The sequence below is a fragment of the Neophocaena asiaeorientalis genome, unplaced genomic scaffold, assembly GCF_003031525.2.
Source record: "Neophocaena asiaeorientalis asiaeorientalis breed wild unplaced genomic scaffold, Neophocaena_asiaeorientalis_V1.1 scaffold317, whole genome shotgun sequence".
In the NCBI taxonomy this organism is placed as follows: domain Eukaryota; kingdom Metazoa; phylum Chordata; class Mammalia; order Artiodactyla; family Phocoenidae; genus Neophocaena; species Neophocaena asiaeorientalis.
The window spans coordinates 4,839,844-4,860,827 of record NW_020173114.1 but is presented as its reverse complement, the minus strand read 5'-3'; the positions used below and the strand labels follow the sequence as shown (position 1 = coordinate 4,860,827).

General features: G+C 35.6%; 1 protein-coding gene across 3 annotated transcripts in view; it reads left to right on the top strand.

The window, feature by feature from the left end:
• The window catches only part of EVI5 (ecotropic viral integration site 5), a 206,187-nt gene that overhangs the window by 144,677 nt on the left and 40,526 nt on the right, over window positions 1-20,984 (top strand). For all 3 annotated transcript variants that reach the window (XM_024743628.1, XM_024743627.1, XM_024743626.1), the window contains one exon: window positions 3,833-3,928. In XM_024743628.1, coding sequence (XP_024599396.1) covers window positions 3,833-3,928 — 96 coding nt within the window. The remainder of the gene's footprint in view (window positions 1-3,832; window positions 3,929-20,984) is intronic.

Genomic DNA, 20,984 nt, shown 5'->3' with positions numbered 1-20,984 from the left:
TTCGTTTCTGTGCGAGGGCTTTCTCTAGTTGCGGCGAGTGGGGGCCACTCTTCATCGCAGTGCGCGGGCCTCTCACTGTGCGGCCTCTCTTGTTGCGGAGCACAAGCTCCAGATGCGCAGGCTCAGTAGTTGTGGCTCATGGGCTTAGTTGCTTCACGGCATGTGGGATCTTCCCAGACCAGGGCCCGAACCCGTGTCCCTGCATTGTCAGGCAGATTCTCAACCACTGCGCCACCAGGGAAGCCCTGTAATTATTTTTTAAAAGAACACACGTGCCACTGTGTGTGGAGATGGATTTGAGGTGGGGTTGGAGAGGGATTTGATATGAGATCATCAGGTAATAGTATTGAATACAAGACAGAGTTGCTAGCCTGGGCTCAGGTGTTGGCAGTGGTACTAAAGCAGAGTAGATCAGTTCAGTATTTTTGTAGAGACTTGGTGATTGGATTGGAGAGGGGGAAGATTGGGAGAAAACTGATGCCCAGATTTTTGTTTTTTTACTTGATGGATATAATGTTTTTATACAATGTTAAAATTTGTAGAGTATAATTAGTTATCTATTGCTATTTAACAAATTACCTCTAAAACTTAGTGGCTTAAAATAGCAGTAACCACTAATATCCTAGGGTTTCTGTGGATCAGAAATTCAGGAGCAGTTTAATCAAGTGGTTATGATTGAGAGTCTCATGAAGCTACAGTCATCTAAAGCCTTCGCTAAAGCTAAAGGATGAGGTTTTTTAGGTGTCCCACTCACATGGTTGCAAGGTAGTGCTGGCTGTTGGAGAGAGATCACTGTCCTCAAGGGGCTTTCTCTTAGCAAAGGATATAGACAAACACACCGTTACAATGCAGTATGAGTAGTGCTATGATTGAGGAGGTATATAGAATACTATAATGGGCATTTAGTGTTACGGTTATGGTTCAAGCAAAGCTAACTAAGGAATGATTAAGCTGAGACCTTAAGGATATGTAGGAAGTAGTCAAGGAAAGGCAGCAGAGTTCAGTAGACAAAGGGAATAGCACATGTGAAGAGCAAAAGTGAAAAGGAACAATAGGTTTTTTGCTTGAACTGAGGAAGTTCATTCTAGTTGGAGGGAAGTGTGTGGTGAGGAATACTGGTGAGATATAAAGCTAGAGCAGTAAATAGGGAGCCAAATCATACAGAATCTTGGACACCAGTAAAAGAACCTGTTATCTCAAGATCTGTGGAGTACCATTAAAGTGTTTAAAGTTAGAGAGTGACAGAAAGAGATTTGAACTTTATTAAACATAGACACAGAGGTGTGCTGGAGCTGGCTAGTAAAGGCTTGCAAGAACTGATTGTTACAAGATGTTATGGAAAAACCTGAACGAACTTTTTGGCCACCCCAGTAAATTTTCAGGAATTTAGTGGCAAATTTGTTAAACAGCCATATTAAAAATTAAATTATTCAACATGATTAGACAAATTATGGTAGTAAATACTCAAATGTCATCATTTCCTAATTATTTTTACATTTTACTATTATCTGTGCTTTTAAGATTATTTATACCTATTTGTATCTGTTTAGTGGAAATACCAATGTGTGCTACTCATGTTATATTCATTAATGTTCACTAATGCTATGTCAACTTGAAAGGAGCCATGATGGGAGTATTTACACCACATACATTGGCAAACTACAAATCAGGGCTTGATTTATTGTTTTGTGGATTATCAAGACCAGAAGTTGGCAAACTATAGACCATGTCCCAAATCTGTCCGGCTGCCTGTTTTTGTAAATAAAGTTTTATTGGAATACAACCTTTCCCATTCATTTATATATTGTATATGGCCACTTTCACACTCCAGTGGCAGATAGAGTGGTTGTGATAGACTGTACGACCCACAAGTCTAAAATTATTTACTATCTGGCCCTTTAAGGAAAAGTTTTTGACTCCTGCTCTAGACTGTTAATGCAGATTAAAGCTTAAAAATCTGTTGTATCTTTAGTCTTTACATTATGAATAGCACAAAAATATTGAGGAAATCATCCTTCAGTGTTTGATTACTGTTATCAGAATGATAATAATTCTATTATCAGAATAGATAACTTGAACAAAAATTAACCAACGTTCATATCCGTACTTCACTTTTCCTCATTTTCAGTGGTAGATGACCTATGGATACAATAGTTTGGCAAAAATTAGTGAAAGCATTCTCTGAGAGTATATTGACTACATAGAATTTATAATAGCATTATATATCTTATTAACTGTGTGTTGTATATGATACATCTTCTATTTCAGTCTATATTAAAATATATAATAAATGTACATACAAACACATGTGTACACACGCACACATACACACACTTGCTTGAGAGCTGGTCGTTAAGCACTTTCCATCACAGCACTGGGTACAGAGACTACACTTTCTGGCCATGTACAAAATGGCAAAATATTTAAAGCAGTATTTGCTTGTAGTGATGTACCAGTATCATATCTAAGATTGATATATATATTTATATATTTTAAAAATTTATTTATTTTTGGCTGCATTGGGTCTTTGTTGCTGCGTGCAGGTTTTCTTTAGTTGCGGCGAGCGGGGGCTACTCTTTGTTGCGGTGTGCAGGCTTCTCATTGAGGTGGCTTCTCTTGTTGCGGAGCATGGGCTCTAGGCGCACGGGCTTCAGTAGTTGTGGTATGGGGGCTCAGTGGTTGTGGTGCGGGGGCTCAGTGGTTGTGGTGTGGGGGCTCTGGAGTGCAGGCTCAGTACTTGTGGTGCACAAGCTTAGTTGCTCCGCGGCATTTTTTTGTCCCCTGCATCAGCAGGCGGACTCTCAACCACTGTGCCACCAAGGAAGCCCTATTTTTTTAATTTAAAAGTTTAATTATTATATTTTTACTAAATTTAGTATTTTTAAATTTTTGATATTATATTACTGTCAGGTGCTAAATTTCTCCTATGGTCACCATAATGCACATTTTTGATACTAAATGATTGCTAAATTTCAACTGAAGTTAATGAAGGAGCAAAATATTTTTGTATACCCCATCTTCCTCTGTCTTTCTTCATATTTTGTTACTGCTGGATCATTATTATTTAGCATGGATATTGTAGAATACAATTTTAGAGCTTTTTGTTTGTGAAATATTGAAGTGGTAGAATTGATATTATGCTTTTCCTAGGAAGATTAGAATTATGATATAATATAATTTCTGTTACTTTCCTTTGTAGTGTAATGTAAATACTCATTAAAGTTCATTGCCTCAGAAAAAATGTAGTATAACGTAAATACTCATTAACTTTCATGGCCTCAGAAAAAATGTAATTTAAAAAATATTATCTAGCTATCATACTCTTAGTTTTTATATTCCCTGTTAATCTGTTGTCCTAGTTACGTGTTTGAAAGTTCTCAGTAATTGTTCTTGGTTAAAAAATTAACAGCTTTCACAGTCACCAGTTTTAATTAAGTTAACTTTTAGTTTAAAAGTTTGAGCAGGGCTTCCCTGGTGGCGCAGTGGTTGAGAGTCTGCCTGCCGATGCAGGGGACACGGGTTCGTGCCCCAGTCCAGGAAGATCCCACATGCCGCGGAGCGGCTGGGCCCGTGAGCCATGGCCGCTGAGCCTGCGCATCCGGAGCCTGTGCTCCACAGCGGGAGAGGCCACTAGAGTGAGATGGAATGTTATTCTGTACATTTATTCTTCATTTTATACCAAGTTCAGGATATAATGGCATTTTTTCTCTCATTTAATCATGGGTTTATTTGTCACTTTCTAAATTTGAGGCATGTTACAAGTGTTTATGTTTTATTAATGGTTTGGTTTATTATATGGTTTATTTTTGGTTTGGTTTGTTTACCACCCTAGAACAAGGAAGAAGTGATGGCTGTGAGACTCCGGGAAGCAGATAGCATAGCTGCTGTGGCTGAACTACAGCAGCACATTGCTGAGCTTGAAATCCAGGTAACACATGAAAATAATAAAGTACATGTAAAAATAATGCAGTTATTTCCCCTTCCCTCTGTACCTGAATAGTGACTTATGTCTTCATCCTAATGACTATGCTTCTATTTTCAACACTTGTTCATTTCCAAGTCCATTTTTTTCTATTGTGGTAAAAATACACGTATTGTTGTAAAATTTACAATTTTAATGTATGCAGTCTGTGACATTAAGTGCATTCTCATTGTTGTGCAGCCAATTTCCAGAACTCTTTACCTTGTAAAACTGAAACTTTGTACCCATTAAACAACTCCCCATTCCCCTCTTTCCTCAACCCCTGGAAACCACCATTGTCCTTTCTGTCTCTGAATTTGACTACTCTAAGTATCTTATATAAGTATGGATGAAATCATAGGATATTTGTCTTTCTGTGACTGGCTTATTTCACTTAGCATAACGTCATCAAGGTTCATTTATGTTGTAATATGTGTCAGAATTTCCTTCATTTTAAAGGCTGAATAATATTCTGTTGTGTGTGCATACTACGTTTTGTTTATTCATTCATTGATGAACACTTAGATTGCTTCTGCCTTTTGGCTATTGTGAATAATGCTGCTATGAATGTGAGCGTACAAATAGCTGTTTGAATCCTTGTTTTCATTTCTGTTTTCATTCATACCCAGAAGTGGAATTGCTGAATCAGGTGGTAATTCTATGTTCAATTTTCTGAGGAATTGTTATACTGTTTTCCACAGCAGCTGCACCATTTTACATTCCCACCAGCAATGCGCAGGGACTAGTTTTTCCACAGCCTCACCAATACTTGTTAATTTTCTGTTGTTTGTTTTTTTTTTAACACCCATCTTAATGGATATGAAGTGGTATCTCATTGTGGTTTTGATTTGAGTTTGTCTAATGATTAATAATGTTGACCATCTTTTCATTGTGCTTATTTGCCATAATGTCTTCTTCAGAGAAATGGCAGTTCAAGTCTTTTGCCCAGTTTTTAAATGGGTTGTTGTTGAGTTGTGGAAGTTTCTTATATATTCTCAGTGTCAATCCCATATCAGATATAAAGAGATATTTTTGCAGATATTTCCTCTCATTCTGTGGGCTGCAGAATTTTCCTAGCACCACCCTCTTTTGACTCTCTTCTTCTTTCTTGTTGAACTTTGTTTTCAGTCTTTTTTTCCTCAGTTCTGAGTGTTTGTATTCCTCTGAGCATCCAAGTTTTTTGGCTTTTTAAAAACTACTCAGTGTATAACAATGAATTCTAATCTATCTCCATCCTAGCATGTTTCCCCTAATCAATAATCTTACACCTTTAAAAAAAATTATGAAGACAATAAACAGAAAAGTTCATAAAACAAAGCTACATTATAATATGTATAAAAACAGTATCCATGTAACCACTACTTGGGTCAAGATACAGAATATTGCCTATATTCCAGAAGTCTACCCAATCACACCCTTTTCCCTTATCCCAAATTTTATAGCAGTCACTCCTCTGCTTTTCCTTTTAGTGGTGTCATCTTTGTATGCATCTCTCATCCACACAGTTTAGTTTTCCCTATTTCTGAATTTCGTATAGAGTCATGCTGAATATTTTCATTTGTCTCTCTTCTTTCTTTGTTCAGCACTGTTTTAATGAGTCATGATTTTTATTGTTGCAACATGTTCCATTTCATGAATATGTCACAGCGTACATATCCACTCTGATATTAGTGGTCATTTGTAAATTTCCAGATTGGGACTGTTATACACAATGCTGAGATCGGAAGCAATCTTGTACACTATACTGACTACGTGTGCACACGTTTCTGTAGCATGATGCCAGGGTGTGGAATGGCTGGGTCATAAAGCATGCAGATCTTCAGTTTTATTTTCCAAAGTGTTTGTACCACTTTAACTGCCAACCACAGCCTACGAAAGTCCTGTTGTTCCACATCCTCCCCAACACTTGGTGGTGTCAGATGCTTTAATTTGTGCCAGTCTGGTGGGTATGCAATGGTATTTCATCATGGTTTTAATTTGTATTTGCTGGATTACTAATGAGGTTGGCAGTTGGGATTTCATCTTTTATAAAGTGCCTATTAAAGTCTTTTGTGTATGTCTTTTCTTTAGGATTATCTTTTTCTTATGTACGCGTAGTTCTTTCCAAGTTGATCTTATGTTTTACAGATAGCTACTCCCACTTTGTAACTTGTCATTTGTCATTGTTGTTTTTAATTTATTGTCTTTTGATCAGTAGACCAGTATGTTTAATGGACAGTAGAGAACTCCTCCTGGAACTTGTACAGGACCTTCAAATTCAACACGTTTAAAATCAAATGTGTTCCTATTCCAGCCAAAATGTTTTTATTCTTTTGTATCTCAAGGCTTGTTCAGTGGTATCATCTCGTCTTGAATTATTCAGCTTAGTAGGAACTTCACTTATGCTTTTCTTAACGTTATGCCATATTTATCAAGGCTACGTATGCAAACTTTCAACTTCACTTGAGAGTACCAAATTATTTTTACAAAGTGCTTCTGCTAGCTAACATGCCTACCAGCGTTTCACCTGCTCACCTACTCATATAGATTTGCCTTCAGATAATTCTTGATAATTCATACAGATTAAAGTACCATGTCCAACTCTTCAGTTTCTTCAAAAGATAAAAGTCGTGAGTAAATCTAAAACTAAATCAAAGGTAATTTTACTCATTTCAGAAACTTTAAAAAAAATCTTTCATGGCCTTTCTATTCCCCCCTGCCACTCCCTTCATTCATCTGCCTTCGTCCCCACCTGAACGTCACAACTTCCTGTCCAGCTTCTTTTTCTCCACCCTGAGCTCTTCCACAGAGCCACCAGAATTTTCTTTCTAAAACATAAAAACCTTATCTTTTCATTATTGTCCAGACTTGCATTTCTAGCCTCTTCTTTGACCATTACCACCCCATCCTCTCTCCCCACCTCCTACACACACACACACACACACACACACACACACACACACACTCCTCTTTACAAAGTTTCTATATTCTTTTAAAATTCTGTATCATTCTACATGCTGTTATGTCTTCAAAAAATTGCTGTGTTTTTCTGTATCCCCTAGTCCTCTGCTTTTTAGGTATTTCTGCTTTTACTGAGTTCTCCATGGCTAGTTTGCCGTTAAGACATTTGATAAATGTGTTTTCAGTAAACATCTTAATGATTCAAACTTCATTCATTCATTTATTTATTATATGCAGGTTAAGATCCATAAATAGATCTTTTGTTAAAACCTGAAACTCCTTTTCAATTGTAAGAGTAATACATTTTAGGTTATTTTTATTCATGGAAATATCTTAGATCATTTTCAAGTTCCACTAGGGGGAGAACTCAACTTAGTCAAATATTTTTGTACTTCAGATCTCTTCAGACCAACTCTTCCAATTACTCCTGCTCTCTTGTGAATAAAACTTTTTCCCACAAACCAAATTCTTTCAAACCCTTCATTTAATAAATTACATAATTATGTAATTAGTTGTTGATAAAATTAAAGCCTGCTTTTTTAAATGTAGTTATGAAAATTGTACTTTTGTGAATGTTTCATTTAGATGAGGAAATACTCATTTTTATACACACTGTAGCATTCTGTATTTTTATACACACTGTAGCATAAGTATATTCTAGATATACTTATGAGGTTGAAGTTTATTAAATTTATTTTCAAAGATCCTTCAGTCAACTTGAAACTTTCAGGTCTGGTTTAAAGTTCATAATCACCACCCTCCCCATGTTAATCTGAGATAACTACATTTGTAATATACTTAATGTTCTTTATAATAATGCCTTTCCCACCATCTTTGGAGGAGCTGTTTTATATTAGTGTCTCAGAGTGAATTTAACCTTTTTTAAAGTGTAACAGCTTTCAGGTTCTAGCCATTTTCCTGAACTATTTGTAAAAGTTATATTGCTGAGGTTTCCTCCTTCTCAAACAGAATTACACTTCTTAATGGATTTTAGTCACCATCTACTGTAATACTTATTTAGAGCAGATCATACCCCTATAATAGAATTAAGAGGTTGAACTCCAAGGTGCCATGAAATATTTAAAAATATATCATGTATATCATTTTAATATTTTTTGACAATTCAGAGTTATCATTATGAACTTCAAATACTGTATAATCTCACTTCATTCAGATCTCTATTGTTTTCTTACATAAAGCTCCTTTGGCCAAATTTCTATCTAAAATAATATTCATATCCTAATCACTGTACTCTTATGCTGCTTTATATTTCTTCAAAACAGTTATTTCTTGCCATAAATTATACATGTTTGTTGTTGTTGTCCACATCCCCCCACCAGAATGGAAGCTCCGTAAGAGAGGAATTTTTGCCTGTTTTATTCAGTTGCTGTATTTCTCAGTGTTGGTATATAATGCTTAGTATATAACCATCATTCAAATATTTGTATTTGAAGAAATTAATATAATAATTTGCTCATCTGTTGTTTTTACAATAAGTGATTTTTAATGTATGTAATTTGAGCATTCAATTTTTTTTTTTTTTTTTTTTTGGCGGTATGCGGGCCTCTCACTGCTGTGGCCTCTCCCGTTGCGGAGCACAGGCTCCGGACGTGCAGGCTCAGTGGCCATGGCTCACGGGCCCAGCCACTCCGTGGCATGTGGGATCTTCCCGGACTGGGGCACGAACCCGTGTCCCCTGCATCGGCAAGCGGACTCTCAACCACTGAGCCACCAGGGAAGCCCCAAATTTTTTAAATTCAGAGATTATCACTGTATTCACACATGCATCAATTTGCATTTTTTTTATCATTAGGTCACTACTGACAAGGAAGGATAAAATGAATTCAGACTCTGCCTAAGTGCATTTATCATTATACAGAAGGAATGATTGAGTCTGGGTCCCTTCTTTGCAATATCATTGAGTAGAATTTAAACCTCTGAAAATTTATGTACATTTATTGGTGTTAATGGCTTTAATTACCTGTGAGAGGATGCCAATTGTTGTCTTTTAAAGGAGAATTTTTTTTCTTCCTACCTGTACATATACTTTACAAGTTAATTGAATGGCTCAGGCTAAGTGGAATTTCTATAAGTAGCCTGCAAAAATAAATATATGACATACCCTGATCAGAATAGAAAGTCAATAAATTTAATTATTATTGGGAACAAGAGGATTTTAGAATCCTAAATAACTCTGTGGTCACAACTTTTATCTTTCTATTTTCTTATAATTGCTAGAGATTTTGTTGATTGGTTGAGAGTAGATTTTGAAGACAAACTACTTATTAGCTGTCTTGTCTGACAGGTTATTTAACCTGATTTTGAATTTACTCGTTCAAAACTAAGGGTCCTAAAGTTATCTGCTTTAGAGTTGGTATTAAATGAGAAAGCATGTGTCAAGTGTTCTCTCCTCCCTAACTAGTTTCCAGCAAATCAGTTTATCAATGACCTTTTATAAAAGATCACACTCAGCATTGTAAGGGCTTCCAAAAATTACAACCAGAATGGAAAGTGCAGAAAGTCTTTTGAGTTCCCTTCAAGATAGTGTTTACCCACCCCAGATAATGAATTTATCCCTTTCCAAGAATTAGATATAGCTGGAAATTAAGAATTGTTTTGGCTGGTTTTTTTTTTTTTTTGATTGAACTTGTTTCTGTCCAGTGTAAGCCCTATTTAACTTACTCTTCATTTTTTATGTATTTATCATGTTTTACCATATTATCTGTAACTTTATTTCTTCCAGAATACTAATAATTAAAGTATTAATAGCTAGCATCATTGAATACTTAAAACATGCCAGGCAGTACTATTAGCCATTTAAATATATTCACTTATTTAATCTTTACATATGACATTATTGTTAGTATCCCCATTTTATAGTGGAGGAAACTGAAGCATAAAGAAGATTTTTAAATGAGATTTTGTTGTATGTTTAAGAACCCCCTCTAACTTAAATTCTTCCCAGGATTAAAATGAAAGTTTTTTTCTTTAGTATTACAGGTACTGTTATGTTAGTTATATGGATTTTCTTGGTAGATCAACTGCCTCCTATAACTTTGTTACTACTGGTTCCCTTTTCCTCACTTAAATCTTTCAGTAGCTTCCCATGGCTTTCGGGACACAGTTCAAATTCTGGCTGTACTCACGAGCCCCTTCCTGCTCTGATTCTTGCCTCCCTTTCTAGCTTCATTTCCCACTTTTCCCAGCATATACCTGTGCTTGAGCCATAATAAACTAGTTAAGAACTCTTTAAATATGTCATTGAGATTCACTCTGTTTTTCTTCTCTCCTCCTTTGTTCTTGCTTATCATTTCAAAGGTCAGATTAAGTTTGACATGCTGTGATCAGCCTTCCCTGATGATGCCAATCCAGCCAATTTTGTTGTGTCTCTGCTGTTTAACCCCCTTTGTTATAGATCTCTCTTATACCATCTCACATTATTTTAATCATTCTCATTTAAAAGCCTAGATGTGAAGAACAGATTAAATTATTAATTTAAATGTGGTATCAGTTTCAATTCAACAGATACTTACGGGGTACCTACTATGTGCTAGTCACTACTCTACACACTTTATAAGAATTAGTGAACAAAACACACGAAAAGTCCCTTTCCTCATCAAGCTTAATGGTAGAGGAAGAAGTAGGATGAACAAAATAAATGAATCGTATAGTGTGTAATTTAGAAGATGATGAATACAACGGAGAGAAAAATGTAGGAAAAGGAGAGGGTTGGGGTGTTGAGCGTAGGGAACCATTGCTATTTTAAATAATGTGGTCAGGCAAGCTCGCTAGAAGGGGATATTTAAACAAAGATTCATGCAGATTTGTGGTAGAAATACCCTGATAAGGGAATAGTAAGGACAAAGGGCCTAAAGCCAGGGGCATCTCTGAGACCCTGAGTGGAGTAAGAGAGGAAGTTAGAGGAAGTATGAGAGGTAAATAGGGCAGATTACATAGGGCCTAAGAACTTTGGCCCTTCTCTGAGTAAGGTAGAAAGTCATGGGAGGGTTTTGAGCATAGGAGTCATCAGTTAGATGACATTTAAACCTATTAAAAGGATTCATTTGAACTTGATTCAGAAAAAAATGCTTGTAGGAATTCATAGTATTTAGATGGGAGGAAATGGTGGTTAAAAATTGTTTCCTCCTCCTCTTAGTGGAATTTTCCACCTTTATTCTATTGATCCAAATGTTATTTATTAGTTGAGGACTTTATTTTTACGTTAATGCTAAATCACACTTTCTCCATTTTCCAAGTAGTGGAACAAAACACAGAAAAGTTAATTTTTGCTCAGTTAGTTGAGGAAAATAGATGAAAATTGAACCCAAGCCTTGTGATATTTAACCTGGAATTGAGTTTGTGTTTTGATTTTTATAAAGGTAAACATATTAATTTGTCATAACCATATTAAAAGCTTCTGTGGGCTGAGCACATCTATAAAGTTAATGCTGCTTTGTTATAAATAATGAAAAGTTTTAAGTTTAAAACAGTTTAGTTCTACGCAAATCCAACTTTGTGTTCTTTTCCTGGTACCCAGTAACATTTACCCATTTTCATTACTTTGCCCAACAGATAACCTCTAGGGATGCCTCAGATGGGCAATACCCCAACCGCTCTTGGCTTAAGAAACACCCACTCAAAATTCTGTTCTGACATAAAATGAGGGAGTTAGATTTAAATCAGTGTGCCCAGCTCAGTATGCAGTTTTGACAGAGATAGAGAGGAAGTGATAAAAATCTTTACCATTTAACAAATAAAATTTTAATAATGTAAAATTACAATGACATTACTAAAGGATGGAGTTTAGCATGAAGCTTTGTGATCAGTTTGTGCTTTCTGATTTCCTGAGCTCATTTGTTAATAGTTTCACAGCAGGTGGTAGTTTATATGCCACCTCTTGACTAACAAACTTATTTTTGGAGGACTTTTTTTTCCCCCTTTAAGTACAGTGGTTTCTGTTTTGAGCAACTTATTTAAACATTAAAATATTTTTCATTTTTCTTTAATGATTTTTCTCAAAATTTTAAGCATTTTTAAATTAGAAAAATAACTTCTATAATCTTATCTAGTCTTAATGCTGATTCTCAACAAAGGGAGTTAGGTATACAGAATATTTTACTCAGCTTGCTATCTAGTCATTAGGTATTAAAAACTTTAAAAAAAATTTTTTTTTTTTTTACTGAAGTGCTCAGAGATGATTCTCTGATCTCCAACTTTAGTATGCAGTTAAATATAAAGAGACTAAGTATCTAGAGGTTTTTAAATTTGCTATATCTAGGAATGAAGGATATCATTCACTTACTCAAGACCAGTCCATAATAGTATCTAAAGAATTAGTGAAGATAGGTTAGACCCTTAAAGTACCATGCTACCAGTGATCATCTTGGTGTTATTAAAATTAGTTTAGAGAATTCCCTGGTGGTCCAGTGGTGAGGACTTGGCACTTTCACTGCTATGGCCCGGGTTCACTCCCTGGTAGGGGAACTAAGATCCCTCAAGCCATGTGGCGTGGCCAAAAACTTTTCAAAATAAAAATAAAAATTAGTTTATGTACACCTAGCACACAGATCTTGGTTTCTAATACCATTCTCCAATAACAGAAACCAAGGTTCCTGAGAGAAATAGCTGATTCCAGGACTAGAACAGGAAATATACAAGATGAGCCTGGAGTATCTTGCAGTGTCAGAAAGTATGGAAGTGTTCCAAAACAAAACAAAACGAAACCCTACATTAACAGGAATATGTTAAAGGGACAGAGAGGAGCCAACTGAAAAAGCTCCCAGTGGCCAAAGGTGGAACAATATTTAAAATAGGAAAAAATAATTAACATAGTAGTGGATTATAATTCAAGGTATAAAATAAATATCCATGAATCCATACTGATATCAATAATGATTGAATAAATTAATAAATGAGGAGGAAGAGATAAATCTCTATGCAGAAGAATTCCGTATAACTTTTGTAGATACTCTGCCTTCAGAAGGGAAGCATAAATTTCTATTCTTTTAAGTGTAGCCTGTGCACAGTGACTTCCTTCCAAGGGGTCCAGTATGGAAAGGGTAAGGAAAAAAAGTAACTTTTTTGGAGAAACCTGACAAACACTACCTCACCCAGATGATCAAATCAGCATCACCAGTTGTAAATCACACTGCTAGTAATATACTCTTGATAGGATGTGACAAAATGGCACTTTACCTCTGTGGTCTTCCAGTAGCCCATAATCACATTCTTACTATGAGAAGAATATCAGACAAATTTCAATAGTAGGGCATCTGGCACAACACCTGACCAGTACTCCTCTAAGCTGTCAGGGTCATCAAAAACATAGAAAATCTGAGAAACTGTCCCAGCCAAGAGAAACCTAAGGAGACATGACAACTAAATGTAATGTGGTATCCTGCATAGGATCCTAGAACAGAAAAAGAACATTGGGTTTAAAAAAAAAAAAAACCCTAAGAAAATCTGAATAAACTTTGGACTTTAGTTAGTAACAATGTATCGATATTAGTTCATTAATTGTAACAACATGGAAGATATTATTAACAGGGGAAACAGTGCAAGGGAGTATATAGTACTCTTATCCTCTCAATTTTTCTGTAAATCTAACTATTTGAGAAAACGTCTGTTATAAAAAATAGTTTATGGGAATTTCCTGGTGGCTCAGTGGCTAGGACTCCACACTTTCACTGCCAGGGGCCTGGGTTCAATCCCTGGTCAAGGAACTAAGATCCCACAAACTGTGTGGCGTGGCCAAAAAAAAAAAAAAAAAAAAAACAACAAAATTTTTTTAAAAATTAAAAAATAGTTTATATAATTCCATGGTTTTTAGGAACCCCTGGAATTAGATAGAATTTTAAATACTGGTCACAAAATTTGATCTGTTTTTAATTAAACTGATTTATAAGAAATATTTTCTAGCTTTTGGACCTTGTACAAATGCTGATTTATCATGTGTGTATTTAGCTGATCCTGTAAGAAACATCACTTTAACGATGTGTGGGATGTACTTCTCTTCTGAAATGGAATTAAATCAGTCTTAGTAGTGAGAAAAAATTTTGATTTATTTCCTCCCTTCCATACTTTTCAACTTACCTTATTATTTCTTAAAAGTATTTATATGTACTTTTTTTCTAGTTACTAAAACATAAAGAATAGTCAAACCTTTTTGTCTATGACTTGAAATTACAGGAAACTGTTTTAGAAACTTAGCAATAGTATGTGATATGAGTACGATTTGGTTTTAGATGTTTCAAATGAGTCACCTTGAAGTCATGGAGAGGCTACCATTTACCACATTTACTATTCTGATTAATTTTTCTTAAGGCAAAGTACAAATCAGTAAAAACTTACTAAAGCTTAGTGATTGCTATTGATGTTTCAGTAAGGTTATGTTGATTAATCACGGTGATTGCTTATCGACTGTCACAGACTTACTCAAATCATTGTGTTTTCTGCTACTATCGTTATCTCATATGCAGTTATAATTTGCTTAATATAGCTTGCTTTAATTGAAATATCAAATTAGAACTTAGAAATTGTGCTCCTGCTGCTCAAGTTAATATGGTTGCCTCTGTGACCGTTGAACATAGTTTCATAATATAGCCTTGAAAAAAAGCATCATTTAACCTTTAAAATAGTCAAGATAATGCCTTTTAATGGTCTCTAAAGTAGTTAAACTTTTACAAAGGAGAGAGAGAGCTTGTATATATCTTTCTGTAGCGTAATCTCTCTTTTCGTTACATTTTCTCATCTGTAGGTGTAATTTAAAATATTTTTTTAATGTAAGCTTTACACTTGCATTTGAGACTAAGCAACCTGCATTGTGTCATGACCCTTCTAATACCACAAACCTTCTGTAATACTACTCCCAGCGAAAAACCCACATCCTATGTATAACCTTAGATTTATTTTGAAATCTCTATGAAGAGCGCACAGAGAGATTACTAATTGTTTCTGTTATTTCCTTTAAGGGTGTGATGTCTATTTGTAAACCATGTTTTAAGTTTTACTTTGTCAGGCTTAAAATGTTAAAGTATATTAAGTACTGATTTCCTATTCTAAAGTTACTATATAAAAGTTTAATAACTAACGATAAGTTTCAGTTCAGAATTGGGTGGTATGTTAGACATCTGTAGGGTGTTCAAGAAAGGAGAAAGCAATGGTACTTGCAGTAGCCAATATTTCTAATACCACTGGCCAGCACAGTACTAGTAAACAATTGCAAATTTTAACAATCAACTTTTTTTCCCGCTTTATTCCTGTTCTTTTATTATTTCCTTTTGTCTATTTTAGCTTTGGTGTGTGTTCTTTATATAACTTCTTAAGATGGATGCATAAATCTAACATTATTATTTAAAAACAAGGATAACTACTCATTATTAGGAGAATGGTTAAACCATAGTAGATCCATATTTGGAAAAGTCTGTATCTTTAAGAAAGAATAAAGAAAGATCTGCAAGACATAATAATGGGAAAAATTATAGAATGTAGTGATAATTCCATTTGTGTATATTAAAAAGTATATGTGTGTGTGTATGTGTTTAAGTAGATTGGGATGTCTGCTGTGATACCTATCAAAGCTCCCTCTGGGGAGCATAAAGGGCTTGGTGCAAAAGAGAAAGGGAAACTTCAGTTTTTATACCATATGAATTTATATGATTACCATTATAATTTTTTAATGTGCGTACATTAAAATAACTTGAGGTAACCATTGCTAGAATGGAAATAAGAATCATTGGAAAACAGCAATGTAGAAAACTTGGTCAACCTAGCAAAAATGCCACCCTCCTTCTCTGGCCTTAAAGTCTTTGAGTTGTCTGGCTCCTGCCTACTTCTCTGACTGCATCGTAAACCACACTCCCCTTCATGTCATGCTCTAGCAACACCAACTTTATTTTTGTTTCTAGAACCAAAGCTCATTCATTCCTACAGACTTTTGCTCTTGCTCTTCCCTGCATTTGGAATGCTATGCTCCTTGATCTTCCCATGGCTCGTTCCTTTTCATCATTTATATCTTAACTTAAAAGTCACCAACTCGGGCTTCCCTGGTGGCGCAGTGGTTGAGAGTCCGCCTGCCGATGCAGGGGACACGGGTTCGTGCCCCGGTCTGGGAAGATCCCATGTGCCGCGGAGCGGCTGGGCCCGTGAGCCACGGCCGCTGAGCCTTGCGCGTCCAGAGCCTGTGCTCCGCAATGGGAGAGGCCACAACAGTGAGAGGCCCGCGTACCGCAAAAAAAAAAAAAAAAAAGTCACCAACTCATAGAGATTTTCCCTGACCACCTTTATAAAGTAGGACCCTAATGCCGTAACTCTCTATTTCATCATTGTGTTCCATATTATTTGTAGTTCTTATTAGTGTCTGAAATTACCTTCACTTTAAAAATCAACTCACACCCACATGTAATATATTAGAACTTGGTTTGTCTTACATACTGCTGTATGCCTTGTGCCTGGCATGTAACAGGTGATCAAAAAATAATTGTTGAATGAATCTTAGGCGGCAGCCATGTACATGAGAATTTAATATTATTATGCCATAAGAACAGGTAGGTTCAAAGTACCTTTTTTTTTATTGAAGTATAGTTGATGTACAATATTACATAAATATCAGGTGTAAAGATTCATTTGTTTAAATGCTGCCCCAGAGGTGGACTGAAATTGATCCCATAATTTCCTACCTTAACCGTCTAACAAAATAGTAAATTTTTTTTTAAAGGCAAATACTTTCCCACTAAAAGCAGCCTGAGAGGAAAAGGATCTTACCCTAATGCAATAAACTTTAAAAGTGACAGTTAAGGAAAGAAATAAACTATTTAAGAGCAGAGAGGCCTAGCAGGGCTTGGCTTCTAACCTCAACTATCTCCCTCTCTCCTATGTCACCACGCTGTATATATAGGTAAGTCAGCAAAACCCCCGGAAGATTCAGTCATATCCCAAATGTGGAGAGAAGGAAAATGAGTTTGTCTGACTGAGAAGTTGTAGAAACTTCTAGAAGGAACAACCCAGTGAAGGAGATTAGAAAGTGAACATCTGAATCTTAACTAAAGTGAAGGCCCTGGGACAACACACTCTATTTGGGAAATGATCTGAATCCTAAAACCCAGGTTTTGGCATGTATGCCCCCAGTTAGGTAATACAAAATATCTAACAGAATCTCAGAAGAATAAAGAGTGCCCCTGTTTAACCAGGTTCTTCTTTTCCCCATGCTGTCCCTCAGGCCATAGAAATATGGGAACAAACTTGAGCTTGGAGGGCACAGAAAATAGATTTTAAATATGATGGAAAGAGAGTTAATAAGGAACTCATATCATTAGAGCATTTAGAATATCTAGACAGTCACCTAGCCATGAGCATGATGAGAAGAAATGGCACAACAACTTGGTTTCTATTATTATAGCAGAGAAAAGAGAAAGAAATACTATTCAGAAACATCCCAACCAAGAAGAAAGGTAATTCAAGGGTAAGAGGAATTACAATTACTTCATACTATAAAACAACTAAATGTGAATTTAGTAAAATTAAGAAATCAAAAGATAAGATAATTAAAAAGTGCACTGAGGTAAGAAGGAGGGGATTGTACCACTAAGGGAATAAATTGAAGCCCAATACACCATTGCAGAAACCACAAAAGAATAGCCTATTCAATGGACAATGCTGAAAATTGGAATATTGGCATAGAAGAAAAGCTTGAGATAATAATCACAATGAATATAGAGGTTAAGAATGAAAACCAAGTATGTTAGCTAATGCTTATGGATGACAGACAGATAATCTAACACTAAGAATAATTGGTATCCCACAACAAATAGAAGGAAGATATATTCAAAAATAAGCAAGAAGAGGTCCTTGAAATTAATGAAGATTCTAAGATGCAAATTAAAAGAAAACCTCATGGCTAGGTGACTGTTCTAGGAAAATTTGACACAGAATGCTCCTTAAACACTTAGAGCAAATTACCTACAAAGTTGTATGGGAAGATTAAGACTTGTCCTCCAGATTTCTCACAGCATATTCAATGCCAGAAATCAACAGAGCAATGGCTATGCTGCACTCTACAATATGATAGCCACTAGCCAGCCAATGTGGTCATAGCCTCATTTTGCACAGTAGCTCCTAGCTAACATATTAGACAGTGCAGATGGAGAACATTTCCATCACCACAGAAAGTTATCTTAGTACTAGTCTACAACATTCTGAGTTTGGCTGACCCAAAAATGTTATAGCTAAACAATGTGTCATCCAGATATTTTGAAGAAATAGATTGTCATTTTCCAGTGTGAAAAGATTGCTAGGATACTACTCTCATAATCTTGAAAAAATTACTGGATAGTGAAATCCAGCTTAAAACAAGTCAAAATAAAGAACTATAAAATGTGGGCACTATTTGAAAAGACGGGTGGTAAATATTGAATCTGTTTAAATACAGAACTAATACTAAACAAATATGGGAATAATGATTACAAGTGAGAGAGTTTTTTTAAAATAAACTTTGACAGTGTAAAAATAACAGCTAACAAAAATCTGGAAGTGGAGGGAGAGGGGATATGAAAGCAGGTATAAATGCACTCATATCCCAGCAAGATAGTCAATCAATACCACATACATTTAAAACATGTAATAAAAATGCAGACTTCTAACATCTTAATGTTTTTTTGTTATCCCTTAAATTTAGAGGTTTTTTCTTAAAAAAAGGAAATTACCTCTCATATTGAAGAAACACTTGGCATTCACTGTACTTTCTTTTCCTATTAATTTTAGCTAATATTTAATGTTTAATTTTCATTTTTGTATTTTTACCACTGTCCAAGTTGCTTAAGGCAAACATATATAATTTTACAGAAACAGTTACTTTTATTAAAAAAAAACTGGCTGCATGTATTCCAAGATGTTAACATTGATCAATTCTGAGGAGTATGAATAGAAATGATTGTTACTCTCTTTATGTTTTTCTTTCAAATAAAATATTTTTCCTATTTTTTTCTACTGTATTAATCACAGCCAGGCCAGACCACCTCATTGAAATAGTTGGAAAGGAAATTAATTTTATATATGAGTTACTAATTTGAAATTTATAAAGTATTATTGATATTATCTTTACATGGGCTGTCTTTGATTTATCTTTTTGTTTGTTTGTTTTGTTTTGTTTTTCCGCTGAGCTGCACAGCATGCAGGATCTTAGTTCCCCAACCCATACCCCCTGCAGTGGAAGGCGAATTCTTAACCACTGGACCTCCAGGAAAGTCCCCCTATCAAGGTTTAATACTCTAACAGTCTAATAAGTTGATAAAGATGTTTTTTGGCAAAATCAGCTCTGCATGGATTCTTTAAACAGGGCACAGAAAAACATGTTTTATCCATGAGGTGAATGAGCCATGTATATGGTCATCTGATGCTAAGGAAGGTAGATGAGAAATTTTGACAGCTAAGGACTGAACTCCCCAACTTTGGCTTACTAACACTCTGTACAGAGGGTCCAGAAAAAGATAAATGAGTAACATAAGCAACACCAATTTTGGGAAAATAATTCTAGCACATATCCTGTTGTGATTTGTCTTACAATTAAGGTACTAGGAATGAAATCTGGTTTCTGTCCCTGGCTAGCCATGTGATCTTTGACAGGTAAGCCACTAGTCTGTCTAACCTTTTAGTGTTGTTGAGGCCAGGCTGTGCTTAGATCAAACCACCTGTGAGGACAATAATCAGGTAAAGCACCAGGCCAAAAGAGAGGGCTTATTATTAGTCTGTCAGTCTGGAGAAAATCTGGCTAAGAGAAGGAAGTGGTGATAAGAATCCAGAGGATGGAAATAACAGGCCTAGATCATAATCATCATCAAGCTGGGAGAAGACAATCTAGAGAAATAAAAGTGATGGGCAGTAGAATGACAAAGCGATGAAATGATGTTTGCATAGATCTAGAAAGGCTTTTTGTAACTAATTCTTCGAAAGTCTTGGGTTTCCCAAGACAGTACTCCCCCAAAGGGTTTGTCAGGTGTTTACTCAGCCTGGCATAACAATGTTTATCCTTAGTAAATGGGATACATTACCATATATCCTTTCCTCATAAGGAACAAGTGAGACAGAAGCTGCTTTACAGTGCATAAGAGTACCTATTTGGAATTTAAGTTTGTGGTATTAGAAACAAAAAACAAAACCAAGAAACAAAAATAGAGATAAATCTTTCACTGAGATGATAGCCCCCATGACATGGAGTATAAGGGTATTAAAATACGACAGTTCCACCTCTCCAGAAGGTGAATCACATTTTCTTCAGTTACACAGTTTTCCAGCTGTGAGCACTCTCTCAGTGAGCAAGATAAAGCTTAATGAGTGGTTGTTTTATGCTTTCTTTTATGACAAGTCTTCTCTTTCTTAGAGATTTCTTTGTGATGAACACTATGCTTTTCCCAGAATTTAAAGTCATCTACCTACTTTATAGAATATTTTTACAAAGGGTTTTGTGTGTTTAAAGTGATGTTAAATATAGAGAGTTCTGGGCTTCCCTGGTGGCGCAGGGGTTGAGAGTCAGCCTGCCGATGCAGGGGACGCGGGTTCGTGACCCGGTCCGGGAAGATCCCACATGCCGCGGAGCAGCTGGGCCCGTGAGCCATGGCTGCTGAGCCTGCGCATCAGGAGCCTGTAAAAAAAAATAGAGTTTTTGGACCTCATAGGAGTGAAATGTTAAACACGTTAATCTATTAATAAGAGGCAAGAAATCATAACTGCTAATATTTATAATGTTTATCTTTTACCAAATACATATAAATAATAGAATAAATATTTACAAGGGTAATATATAAAATGCTATATTCCTACAAATATTCTGAGTCTTTGGCTTCAGATATTTAAATTTCTGTGCCATGTCTTCTATATTTACTCCCTTGACCCAACCAACCATTAAATATACATTATATTAGTTTTACTCTGTTACCTGTTTGATTTGAAAAAAGGAATAAAAACAGTACTTGTTTTCGTTCGAATGGGAAATTTTTCTATTTCAGCTTTGACTCTTAAAATATCAACAATATCATGGGGAAAAAAGGCAAAAGTACTACTTTAGATTAAAAAAGGCTAAATAGAGATATAA